The following is a 14,243-nucleotide window of genomic DNA, read 5'->3' as shown; positions in this document are numbered from 1 at the left end:
ATTTAATTTAATCAAATAAATAAAATTTTTGGTCTAAATAAAATATTATTATATTTTTTGCTAGCACCGATAATATAATTAATATTTGAGATAAATTAAATTTTTTTATTTTTGAAATTAAACATTAATATTTATATTTTGATTATTATATTATTAGTATAATAATATAATGTGTAGCTATTATAATAATTAAAATTGTTATAAAATTTAATTTAAAATTAAATTAGTTTATAAAATTATTTTATTAAATAGTAATAATTAAAAACGATAAATATATATATGAGATATATATTAAATATTTATTTGTTAAAAATAAAAAATAAAAAAAGGGTGGATGAATCCAAATAGATGTATATGTTATGTATACATATAATGAAGAAAAATTGGGTAGGGGCTGTACCCACTGCACCAATATATATATATATGTATATGCGTATGTAATGTGTGAGTCAGAAAAATTATTTCTTTTGAACATTTTGTCTATATATTTGCAATAATTTTTGAGATTTTTAATTGTAAATATATATCATATTTAATTTTTAATTATTACATGTATGTTTGTCTTTTGTGTAATTTTGAATTAAGTATTATATATGATATAAATTTATTAAGACTAATTATATGTAAATAATTTAAACAAGATTAATTTTATATCAGTGATTTGATCATTATGTTTTTTATAATTATTTTAATAATTATGTTATCTAATTTAAAATTGAGTTTATGATATTTTATTATATAGCTTACCATCAAAATAAATAAATTTATTTATTTTTATTTATAAAGAATAGTATGACAATTAGAAGATTTATAGTTGGAGAATAAAATAAAATTATTTGTTGAATAAAATGCATATATGACAATAATTATTTCAATTTTATATCAATTGCCTGAACTATTCGAGAAATATGAAATTTTATTAATTATTTGTCGTTATGATGATTGAACTCAACTATACTAATAGGAACGGTCTGATAACTAGGAGACTATTTGGTATAAAGCAATTTATGTAAGTTATATAGGGATACATTTGGTAACAATACCTAACTTTAAAATTTGTGTGAGAACCGACTTGACTACCAATATGCTCATTCATATTGTTAGAAGATTTTTTTATTTCACTAAATATAAATTTCTTAAAATTATTTGATTTATTTGGTGAATGTCATTTAAATAAAATTCAATTTCTTTATGATATATGTAAATATATTCTTATATTATTGCATTTTCTTTTCTTAATTCTACATTTCTCAATATGTCAGTTCTATCACTGTATGACATAATTGATACCAACAAATTAGTTAGACCAAATTTTGATAACTAGTACCGAAATCTAAGAATTGTTCTCGTGTAATCATCGATCATCTTAAAAAGATGTATGGTGCACAAAGCAGGACAGTTAGATACCAGTTATCTAAATCTTTATTTGGATCCAAGTTGACTGTTAACTCTCCAGTTGGGCCTAATGTTTTGAACATGATTGGTCTTATTGAAGAACTTCAAAAATTAAGGTGCACACTGGTAAAGAACTTTCTCAAGATTTGATCTTGCAGTCACTACTTGAGTTCTTTTCACAATTTATTATTAATTTTAACATAAATAAAATAGATTGTGATATTCATGAGATACTCAATATGTTGATTGATTATGAGAATCAAATCATAATTTAGTATTTTCAGAAATACTTGACAGATTATCTTACTGCCAAATGCATTATTCTTGCTTCTATGAGTTCTGAACTCCAGAGGAAACATGAGGATATGGATCATCGTGCAATCATCGATCATCTTAAGAAGATGTATGGTGCACAAAGCAAGACAGCTAGATACCAGTTATCTAAGTCTTTGTTTGGATCCAAGTTGACTGCTAACTCTCTAGTTGGGACCGATGTTTTGAACATGATTGGTCATATTGAAGAACTTCAAAAATTAGGGTGCACACTGGTAATGAACTTTCTCAAGATTTGATCTTGCAGTCACTACATGAGTTCTTTTCACAATTTATTATTAATTTTAACATGAATAAAATAGATTGTGATATTTATGAGATGCTCAATATGTTGATTGATTATGGGAATCAAATTATATCTGAGAAGAAGAAATGAACTGTCATGTTGGTTGGCAACTCTTCTAAAAGAAAGGGTAAGGGTAAAAAAGAGCCCAAGAAGTCCGCTATACCTAAGGGTGGTGTGACTAAACCCAAAGGTAAGACAAAATCTGACCAATCTGATGCTGAATGTTTCTTTTGCAAGAAAAAAAGGCATTGGAAGAGAAACTGCAAGGAGTATCTTGCATCTATGAAAGATAAGAAACAAGGTAAGGCCTTAATGAAAAGTATTTTCATGATTTCTTTAACTTCTATTAATCCGTCTATATGGGTATTAGATACCGGTAGTCATTTTAACATTTGCAATACATTGCAGGGACTATAGATTAATAGAAGATTGAAGAAAGGAGAAGTTAATCTTCAAGTTAGTAACGGTGCAAAAGTTGCAGCTTTAGCTGTATGATCAATTTCTCTTAGGATGTCTACGGGCAAGGTACTTTTGTTGGAGGATTGTTATTACGTTCCTAAATTTGTTTCGAATATAATTTAAATATCTTTTTTGGACTAATATAGTTTTCATATTATTTTGAATAATGGAGTTTGTTCTATTTATCATGGTGATGATTTATATGCAAATAGTTATCTCCAACATGGTATTCATGTCTTACTTGATATGAATGAAAACTCAGTTTTGCATATTTCTAGTCTTAAGAGAAAAAGAGATGATCAAGTAAATTATACATATATTTGGCATTGTAGGCTTGGTCATATTGGGGAGAAAAGAATAAGCAAGTTGTACAAGGAATGTTACCTTAACAAATATGATTATGAATCATATCTAACTTGTGAATCTTGTCTAGAAAAAAAATTGACCAAATCTCCATTTGTTGAAAATGGAGAAAGAGCTTCTGAATTATACTTATACTGATGTTTGTGGCCCAATGAAAACTCAAGCCAGAAGAGAAAATTTTTATTTTATCATATTCACTGATGATATGTTTAGATATGAATTTGTGTATCTTATGAAACATAAATCTGAGTCTTTCGAAATTTTTAAAAGATTCCATAATGAAGTTGAGAAACAGACTGACAAATGCATTAAAGTGCTAAGGTCAGACAGAGGAGGAGAATATCTCTGTAATGATTTTACTAGATATCTCAAAGAGAATGAGATTATCCCACAATGGACCCCTCCTGGAACACCACAACATAATGGTGTGTCCGAAAGAGGAAATCGAACCTTATTAGATATGGTGAAATCAATGATGGGGTTTACAAATCTTCCAATTAATTTATGGAGATATACTTTAGAAACTGCAGCATATTTGTTAAATAAAGTACACATTAAGTCACTCTCTACAACACTATATGAGATATGGAAAGGACGTAAATCGAGCCTTAAGCACATTAAAGTTTGGGGTTATCCAGCTTATGTTAAGAGATTACAAACTAATAACCTTGACTCAAGATCTGATAAGTGCAGTTTCATTGAGTATCCTAAAGAAAAAAATGAGATATTATTTCTATCACCCATCTGACCATAAAGTGTTTGTGGCCAGGGGATCAACCTTTGGGGAAAGAGAATTTCTTTTTGAAGAAAATTATAGTGAAAGAATTGAACTTGATGAAGTTCAAGAAACTAGTGAATCAATACAAGAAGATGATAATGAGAAACAAGTTGACTAACCTTTACTAAATATTTTGAAGATGACAAGGAAGTTGTCATCTCCAATAGTTGAGGTTCAAGAAATAAGTGTTGTTCAAGGACTAGTTAATGAACCTATTCAAAATCAGATTTAACAGTAACCTAATCCAGTACAAAGTGAGCAAATTATACACGAACCTCTTAGAAGGTCAGGTAGACAACGTCGTGCACTAGACATGTTAAATCTTTTACTGCAAGATGATATAACAAATGGGTTAATCATGATGATGATGACCTTAAGATCTATGAATAGGCTATGCAAGGTTCTGATTCTGAGAAATGGATAAAGGCCATGGAATCTGAAATAGAATCCATGAAGGTCAATAAAATTTGCACTTTGGTTGAAACTTCAAAGAATATAAAGTCTATTAGTTGTAGATAAATTTTTAAGAAAAAAATTGGAGCAGACGGAAAGGTGGAGACTTATAAAGTCTGTCTTGTTGCTAAGGGATATCGTCAAAAGGAGAGAATTGATTATGACGAAATATTTTTCCCTATAGTAATGCTCAAATCAATTCAGATTCTACTTGTTGTACCTGCATACTATGATTATGAAATATGACAAATGGATGTGAAAACAACTTTTCTAAATGGTGAGTTGGAAGAGGATGTGTATATGACACAACCTGAAGGTTTCATATCCCTATCTGATCATGATAATGTCTGTAAGCTATAAAGATCCATTTATGGATTAAAGCAAGCATCTCAGAGTTGGAATATTCATTTTAACAAAATAATTGAAAAGTTCAATTTTGTTAGATGCGAAGAGGAACCTTGTGTATACAAAAAGGCTAGTGGGAGTATGATTATTTTCTTAGTGTTGTATGTAGATGATATATTACTCATTAAGAATGACATATCAGTATTAAAAAATACAAAGATTTGGCTATCTGAACAGTTCTCCATGAAAGACTTGGAAGAAATAGCTTACATATTGGGAATAAAGATCTATAGAGATAGATATAAGAAGTTACTTGAATTTTTCCAGTCTATGTACATTGACACCATTTTAAAGATGTTTAATATGGAAAATTCTAAAAGGGGCTATCTATCGATATGCACTAGAATTACTCTAAGTAGAGATAATTGCCCTAAGACCTCTGAAGAGAGAGAAAGAATGGATAAAATCTTGTATGCTAATGTAGTGGGAGCTATCATGTATACCACGACATGTACATGTCCTGATGTGGTTATGCACTAGGAGTGACTAGCTGATATCAAACAAATCCTGGTGACGAATATTGAAAAGTAGTAAAGACCATTCTTAAGTACTTGAGAAGAACTAAAGACCAATTCCTCATTTATGGAGAATTTGAGTTAAAACTGAAAGGTTATACCGATGCAAGTTTTGTTTCAGATAAAAATGATAGAAATCTATATCTGGTTATGTGTTCACCTTAAATGGTGGTGCAGTGAATTAGAAAAGTTCTAAACAAGCTACGGTAGCTGATTCAGTGACCGAAGCAGAATATATAGCGGCAAGTGAGGCTGTTAAGGAAGTTGTTTGGATGAAGAAGTTCTTAACTGAACTTGGTGTAGTTCCTTCAATACAAGGTCCAGTTCTATTATTGTGTGACAATACTGAAGCGATCGCTCAAGAAAAAGAGCCGAAATCACATCAAAAGTCCAAACACGTTCTGCGTAGGTACTACTTGATTAGAGAAATCATTGAACGTGGAGACGTTAAAATTTAAAAGGTTAATGGAAAAAATAATGCAGCTGACCTGTTCACTAAGCCTCTTGGTGCAAAGGAGTTTGACAAGTATAAGTGGAAGTTAGGAATATAGTACATGACAAATTGGATCTAGTGCAAGTAAGAGATTGTTGGGGATATGAGTGTTATGTCAACGATCCAATTTTTCGTGTAATATATTGAATACATTATTATTTGACAATTTATTTTAATATATGACAATAGTATTTTATTATCATATTGTTTAATTTATGTAATAAAGTCCTTAATTAAATTTATACATTTTATATCAAGATGAGGATCTTGATAATGAGAATAAAATCTTTTATAATTTAATTTAAAATGTTCTTAGTCGTTGGATCATCAAAATGTGATATTAATGATTTGGTAAGACTAATATATATGTGATAGTGTCTATAAGATAAAGATTAGTTGATTTCATTAACTAAATTACATATATAGATGATGCATATAGAGATATGATTATTGAATTGACCCAATTAAAAATTTCTAATGGTTAATATTACGTTAAACTGTCAATAGAATATTATCTTATTTTAATGAGATGTAAGAAATTCTTTAGACCTGAGATTATCATAGTAATTAATAAGTCATTTATTATACTTTGATTCTGAACACCTATAGTTATAGAACTATAGTTGAAAGGATTTTGAGTGTGATTAAATACTTGTAGAATTAGTGATTGGTCAAGACGGAATCTGTCAACTTAGGTAATAAGTTTAAGCTGTATGTTGTCTTTATTATAATAATTAAATTAAGACTTTGGTTAGGGCAGTTGAATGAAGGAAGAAAAGAGTTTCTTATGTCATTCATTAGTCAATTATAATTGACATGAAACCTAGTTGATTACCTATTAGGATTTGACGGTTAAACTATATCTTAGGGTTAACTCGAAATAATATGACGGAAGAAAGCATTACATATTTCTTTAGTAGGTTCTTGAAAATAATTGTGCATTTCATATTATTCGGTCATTGAGGAGTGTTGCTAGATGCCAACCTTAATTAGTAAATTAGTTTGATTAATTTGCTACCGGTTTAGTATTGAACCTATGGGGTCGCACGTTAATGAGTATTCTGACTTTTGCTGAATAAATTAATTATTTTAATTATTTGAAAATTAAATTAAATTCTTTAATTTAATCAAATAAATAATTTTTTTTTGGTTTAAATATAATATTATTATATTTTTTGCTAGCATCAAAAATATAATTAATATTTGACATAAACTTAAATTTTCTATTTTTGAAATTAAAAATTAATATTTATATTTTGGTTATTATATTATTAGTGTAATAATATAATATATGTGACTATTATAATAATTGAGATTGTTATAGAATTTAACTTGAAATTAAATTGGTTTATAAAATTATTTTATTAAATAATAATAATTAAAAAAGATAAACATATATATATATATATATGAGATATATATGTAAATATTTATGTGTTAAAAAGAAAAAAAAGGGTGGATGAATCCAAATAAATTTGGATGTGCGCACACCAGAAAAAAAATAGAGAATTTTTCTGTTAAAAGTTTTGTGAGAAAATTTTAAACACACTAATTTCTTCGTACGTTCCGTTAATCAAAGATTTGAATAACAAATGTTACTTTCAGTGTGGATACGCATAGACTGTTCGTGTTTTCAAACAATTTTAATTTAAGAACTCGTTTTCAGGTATGTTTTAGATTTAATTTTTGACATGCAATATAATTTTTAAGTACAAATAGATCAGATTAAATTATTTTTATCTTCCGCTGTGTGTTATGCATATATTACAATCCACCATATGTGTGGTCACCTGGTAGTTGGTTATGAGGTGTAACAAAGGCACTTCCATAAACTAGAAAGCTGGTATTGGATTCTGTGATTGTGAGGGGCCAGTAGCTTGGCCAAGTGGGTTCGAGATGGTGGCATGGTATGCCGATAAGCCGGATAGGTGAGTGACGAGGTGAGTGGCCAGTGAAGTGCCTAATCTGTAGTGACTGTTTTTATTTGTTTCTGCAGAGCCGAAATAGGCGAGTAGGTGTGCGTGTGTGGCCATGGGGTGGTCAGTAATGTATAGGTTGCATTTTTATGAAAGTCAAGATGGAGGATTGAGTGGATGTGTTGTCAGTACAGGGACGGGATTATCTTACATACTGGTTAGTAGTACAGTCAGCCAACTTAGTGGTAGAAGGTCAAGTCGGGTTGTTGATAGAGTGATTTGTCTCTTGGGTGGGGGTTTAGCAGTGCTTAGAAAGGTTGGGTCTATTTTGTGTTTGGTGAAGGAGAAGGTTGCTATATTTTATTTTTAGCTGACATAGTGTTTCTCGCATACTAATTAAGAGCGAATTGATACCTTGATGAAGTAGGACGAGGTTGGACAATAGAGAGTCTTCAAAGGGTTAGGAATGGGCAAAAGTAACTGAGTTAATAGAGAACTTTAACTAATTGCGATGTTGAAATTTTAGTTTAAGAATTATTTTACTGGACTTGTAGTTGCTCATCACCTGTTATTTCTAGATGAAGATAAGGAGAACCTAGAGGCTGCAGTATTGTCGAGGGAGTATAATGCATAGGTGTTGGCATGGATGCACGTAGGAGGCTAATTTTTTTATACATATAAACGTTTACACACACCATATCAATATATATTGTATTTAAATATCAATAACTGTAAGGGAGATTGCTAGTGAGAGAGGATTGATCCTCTAAAAATTCTTATAGATATAAGGACATGTCTGATGAGTAATTAGAATATAAATTGGTTGTTTTGTATTGAATGGGATGAAACATTGATGTTTAGTGATGAGAAATATTAATGCCTCGGAATAAAATTGTTGGGCGTTACATTTGTGGATTAGGATTGTGTTGGTTTGTGACATATTGGACAGAATATGGTTTAATAAACTTTTAAATTACAACATGCACAGTCCATTTTATAAGCTTTTCAATTATACTACGCATTTACCCATCATGCAGTGACTTAATGATTATGATTTATGTGTTTTATTTGAAAGTTACGTATTTAAATTTTATTGATAATGTATAATTCACATTTTTTAAGTATAGTTAAACTAAATAACTAACGCAATGTGTTATTATGACAAATTGATTAAATTTAATTGAATTTAACGTATTATTACATTAGAAAAATGTTCCTTGCGATTAAATTTTTTTTAATTAATTAGAATAGTTACAATAAATTAAAATGAGGCCTAACATTATTTTATATATAAAAAATTATAATATGGGCTACAAAAAAAAAGAAAATTCTAATATGAGGTTGGTGGTAATTTTAATAATATGTCATGTTCTAAAGTATGTTATATTATAAGCATAATAATATTTTGAACTCAATAAAAAAAATAATTCAAGTTGAGTGCATATGAATTTAAAACATAATACAAAATTTGGTTTTATATAATTTGGGTTTTAAAAATTTTAAAGTAAGTTTATTTTTATTAAAAATTTATTTTTAAATTTTAAAAATTAATTTCATTAAACACATAATTTTTATTTTTTAAAATAATAACATTTTTATAATTATTTTTATTAAATAATAAATAATTTTTAATTAAAAATTAACTACATTAACAATATTTTTAAATCTTACAAGAGATCAGACATCCACTGATATCTCCTTCATTTAATTGAAAACAATCATCCACACCAAAAATAAAAATTTATTAACATAACAGCACTGGGCTGGGCTTTTAAATTCAAAGCAATCTAAGGGCTTATCAACAGCCGGCACATAGGAGCAAAGCAGGAAGTCAAGCGAACTAGCGAAGGCCGAAGGGCGAGGGAAGCGCTGACTGAAGAGAAGAGTGGGAGCAGAGAGCGATGAGCAATAATTGGTGGAGAGGGATAAATGATGAGAAGGACGACGATAAAGGATTGCTATGGAAGCTCCCACAGCTGAAATCTAAAGACATCGGGAAGCTAGGTCCTGCCTTCGGCCTTGGCGCCGGCTGTGGTTTTGGCTTTGGTCTCGGCCTCCTTGGGGGTATTTCTTTCCATTCTTTCATCTCATTTCTTTACTCGTTTCTATTCATTTCTTCCGATTCTCGCTAATTTAGTTCCTTATTTCCTTCTGCATGTACGTTTGAACATGAATTGTGCGTCTATATGGCGGTCTCATTTTTATTTTTTTAAAAAACGTGTTTGGCTGTCTCATTGAGTTTCTCCGAAATGCCTTCGTATCGAGAAATTTCCGTTGTCAGTTTGAATGCGATTGTGGCGTTCTTGCACTTCTTGAACCCTAAAATATTGAATTGAGTTAAATATTTAAGTATGTCCTTTGCCTTCCTAGATCAATTTGAGGTGAATTTAGTCAGGTTACCAAGGGTTTAAGCGCTCTACTGCCATGCCACTTTCTTTGATGTACTTTATTCTGTATCCCACACGATGCTTGTGAGTATTCTGGCGAGGTCACCGCGAGGAGGAAGGAGGACCTTGTTCTCAATTTATCAGAGTTCCTATTAGACTCCCCCCTTCCCCGCCGCGTTTGTGCAAGCGAGCTGTCTTTGTTGTTCATTGAAGATCGTGCTTTATTCCAACTGGCTGAGGTTGTAGAAATTAGTTACTGTAGTATTTGCCTAAGCCATAGATGAAATAAGTTTAGTCATTACGGGAAGTTCAACTGGGATTCCTTTTACAATTATTATCACCAGATCCATAAGAATAAGCAATAAGCAGACTTATTTTCATTCATTTGTTACTGTTGAGGGTATATTTGGACAAGAACTTCTCATAGACCTGTAGACCTGCAAAGAACAAGTCGCTTGAAAAGGCAAAGGTTTAACTAGTTTTTGTCATGAGTGCAGTTCTGATGGAATTTTTCATTATATTGTTATCAGCAAACCCACAAGAATAAGCACTAATCAGACTGTTGTTTTTGCTTCGTTGATCACTGTTGGGGGTATTTTTGGAGCAGAGCTTCTCAACGACCCGTAGTCCTATAGAAACAAGGCACATGATAAGGCAAGGTATTTCTAGCTTCTTTTTGATGAGTCACTAAGTGGCTGATGTATATGATAAGGAATGTAAAAATAAAGAATTGAATGCTATACCTGTCATGAGCCTTCCTTTTTATAGGAGGGGGTGCTGATCAAGTTGGTGATACTGCACCCTAGTGGACGAGCAGCTAACGACCTCCAGTCAGTGAGGTTGATTGTTGTGAAGGAGAAGCTTTGACGCCGTGGCAGGCTGTTACATCAAAATCAGGGAATTCCGCTTTTGCAGACTTTGGATTGTCCTGTTATGATAGGCTTGAGTGGGTGAACCTGAACTGCCTTTGCCTCTTTAATAAGGGGTGAGGCCTGGAGCAGATAGCTAGTGATTGTCTTGGGGCTACAGGGATATATGTGGCACATTGGTACACTCACCAGTTACCATGCCTTTAAAGTTCTTTTCCTCTGCTTGTTGTGATGTCCTGATTATTTTTTTTGGTAATGTAAATGCCTATGTCGGTCTTTAACACCAACCCTTGAACTACAAATTAGTAATTTCAGTGCCCTTGTAATCTCCTCCTTACAATTGGCACGGCTGTTGTATTTCTTTTAGACAGTTTTGTTTTATCATAAGGTTTGATGACTTCATATTTTTGTAACTGTGCTCTTTGTAATGGGTGAATGTCAAAATAATTTTTTTCATCAGGTGCAGGATTTGGTCCCGGGATTCCTGGCATACAAGTTGGCTTTGGATTTGGAGCTGGATGTGGGGTTGGTATAGGAATTGGTTATGGTGTCGGGAAGGGCATTGCTCGTGACGAGAATTACACATATTCTAATGTGGGGCAGCTATTTCATCGTTCACAAAGACTTCCTACACAGTAGGTGGATTTTTTTGATTACTTTTCCTTATCTTTGCACCGGAGAAATCACATTCTTCATATAAGAAAGCTCACTTCTTTGAAGTGGATCAAAGTTTTAGCTATGCTTAGTTCTCTCCCGCTCTCAACTAAAATGCTTTGCTTGGTGTTTCTAGGGATGATATCAATGCTATTATTGATGTCCTTGTCACTAATACAAAGGAGCTAGTGAGGGCAACTTCAAGGGAAATTGACAAGTGGAGAAGATGAATTGATTTGGGTACAGCTCCTCTGTACAGTTGCCTTCATAGGAACTACTTATAGTCGTGTACCTGGGAAGAATTTGATCTAAATGTGGAATGTAACCTTGGATGTTATATTAGAATATCTGACCTCCCGTCTTGAGGACAATTTGCCACATTCCTTTATGGGAAGGGGAATTTGCTGTTGATACATGGCATTTCTCCAAGTTATACATGTTTTGCTTTTTCCTTCCTTTTGTTACTTCTACATTAAACTAAAGCTGATAGGGGAAATTCTCTGATGCCTTGATAAATATTATGCCTCCACAGTGATTTTTTACAGGTAAATTGATATAAAATGTTGGAAATAATAGCAACGTTTCATTCATAATCTTGTATTTAATTTCACTCTAAGACATAATTTGATAGGTTGGAAGGATTCACCCATGGCCTAACTCCTCTAATTCTTCCTAATTATTTCATCTCTCTCCTGTTTCCTTCTGTCTGAAAGCTGAAGCCAATAACAACCACAAAACCCAATTAAAAAAAAAAAAAAAAGTAGTATTGTTTTATCCAATCCCAAACCCTCAAGCGAAATGAGGATTGAGAAGAAATCCAAACAAATCCCACATCAGCATCACAATCTGCCACGTAACCAACCGCAGCCTATCACATTGCAGCATCAGATTACAGATCCTTCACAGCCAAACAATCCCAAACCCCATCGGCCACAATCCAAATTGCCATGTCCGCATTCACCACCTCTTAGCTCTTTTATACTACTATCTTCTCCCTCTCTTTGCTTCTCTATTCTTCTTCATTATCATCTTCATCTCCATCTTCTTCTTCATTTCAATCTCAACAGCGAACCAAAATGGCGTCACTGGCGGCATCCACAGCCGCTGCTTCCCTCGGCGTCTCTGAGATGCTCGGAAACCCTCTTAACTTCAGTGGCGCTTCAAGGTCTTCTGCTCCGTCTCCATCAACCCCTGCAACCTTCAAGACTGTTGCTCTGTTCTCCAAGAAGAAGGCTGCTCCGCCGCCCAAGTCCAAACCTGCCGCCGTCTCCCCGGCTAATGATGAGCTCGCCAAGTGGTACGGTACGTACACATTTCTCACGACTCCTTTTACTATTTCATGGAGTGTCAAAATTTAATCTTTCGTGGTCGGGTTGCAGGGCCTGACAGAAGGATTTTCTTGCCGGAGGGTCTGTTGGACAGATCGGAGATTCCCGAGTACTTGACCGGTGAAGTTCCTGGAGAGTAAGATACGCTTTCGTTCACTCACAAAACAGCTTTCTAATTCATTGTTTCAACCATGAAATCCTGGTTTTGTTTCTAATTTTCAATCTTTCATGGCTATGCAGTTACGGGTATGATCCTTTTGGGCTCAGCAAGAAGCCAGAAGATTTCAGCAAGTACGTTAATATTTATAACTGATATATATATATATATATATATTACACACACACACACATATGCATATATAGACGCAGACATATAGACCACTATACATATGTATATTAGTTTTTGTCTGTGTCATCCTGGTGAAACAATGGTGGTTTGAACGCAGATACCAAGCATACGAGTTGATCCACGCGAGATGGGCAATGTTAGGTGCAGCCGGCTTCATCATCCCGGAAGCCTTCAACAAATTTGGTGCCAACTGTGGGCCTGAAGCCGTTTGGTTCAAGGTTAGTCTTTTGCTTTACATAAATACTTTCAATTTGGTTAAATTCCCACACTAGAGCTATATATTTCAAACAAATTTAGAATTTTTGTTGAATATATGTAGAATAATACTTTTGAAATTATATGTTAAAATTTGAATTTATATGAAATTGCACGAGACTTTTTTTGTTTAAGTTCTAAAATAATTGGCTGTAATCAATTGTTTAATAAATTCTTACACGTCGATTGATATCAGCTACTTAACTAGAAATGAAATGGGAATTTAATCAAACTGGCTGTTTGTTTCTTCTCTGTTCACATGCATTCATTATATACATATGGATATGAATAAATAAATGAATAAATAATGCAGACTGGAGCTTTGCTGCTTGACGGCAACACATTGAACTACTTCGGAAAGAACATTCCCATCAACCTGATCGTTGCGGTCATTGCTGAAATCGTTCTTGTTGGCGGTGCTGAATACTACAGAATCATCAATGGCTTGGTATGTATAATCTCATTACATATATATATATATATAATTTTCTGTGTTCTAATTTCATGATTAGCAACTGAACCCAGATAGATCAATTAATTGATTGTTTTGTGTTTGAAATTCCAGGACTTGGAGGACAAGCTGCACCCAGGTGGTCCATTTGACCCACTGGGATTAGCCAAGGACCCAGACCAGGCTGCACTGCTCAAGGTGAAGGAAATAAAAAATGGCAGACTGGCAATGTTCGCCATGCTTGGTTTCTACTTCCAAGCCTACGTTACCGGAGAGGGTCCAGTGGAGAACCTTGCCAAACATCTCAGCGATCCCTTCGGCAACAACTTGCTCACTGTCCTCGCCGGATCCGCCGAAAGAGCTCCAACCCTCTGATTAAAAAACATGAATGATCTAATTCACTTTACTAGCGCCTGTATCCTGGATCCAAGATACTCAATCCTCTAATGCATTAAAATTGTACATCAATCTCATTTCTACTAGTTATTCCTTTTGCGCTTGCTGTGCTTGGAATTTCACCTGTGTTCCATTCTATAGAGCCATTTTTTAAAAGC

At 32.9% G+C, this 14,243-nt stretch overlaps 2 protein-coding genes and 1 pseudogene across 2 annotated transcripts; all 3 read left to right on the top strand.

The window, feature by feature from the left end:
• The first annotated feature begins 4,775 nt into the window (after positions 1–4,775).
• Positions 4,776–5,445, top strand: LOC148270436 (secreted RxLR effector protein 161 pseudogene; annotated as a pseudogene).
• Positions 5,446–9,202: 3,757 nt separating this feature from the next.
• LOC110818734 (glycine-rich protein) lies at positions 9,203–11,743 on the top strand. Its single transcript, XM_088221439.1, has 3 exons — positions 9,203–9,460; positions 11,113–11,287; positions 11,443–11,743. Exons 1-3 carry the CDS (start codon positions 9,298–9,300, stop codon positions 11,534–11,536), a joined length of 432 nt encoding a protein of 143 aa, XP_088077565.1. The 5' UTR covers positions 9,203–9,297; the 3' UTR covers positions 11,537–11,743.
• A 517-nt stretch (positions 11,744–12,260) lies between these two features.
• LHCB5 (light harvesting complex of photosystem II 5) lies at positions 12,261–14,157 on the top strand. Its single transcript, XM_022047697.2, has 6 exons — positions 12,261–12,608; positions 12,686–12,770; positions 12,875–12,925; positions 13,081–13,201; positions 13,552–13,686; positions 13,804–14,157. The coding sequence occupies exons 1-6, from the start codon at positions 12,383–12,385 to the stop codon at positions 14,062–14,064; spliced, it is 879 nt and encodes a 292-aa protein (XP_021903389.1). The 5' UTR covers positions 12,261–12,382; the 3' UTR covers positions 14,065–14,157.
• Positions 14,158–14,243: the final 86 nt, after the last annotated feature.

The sequence above is a fragment of the Carica papaya genome, chromosome 1 (genome assembly GCF_054855325.1).
Source record: "Carica papaya isolate Zhongbai chromosome 1, ASM5485532v1, whole genome shotgun sequence".
Lineage (NCBI taxonomy): Eukaryota > Viridiplantae > Streptophyta > Magnoliopsida > Brassicales > Caricaceae > Carica > Carica papaya.
Note: the sequence above shows the minus strand (reverse complement) of the source record. Positions and strands in the feature narration are given on the sequence as shown.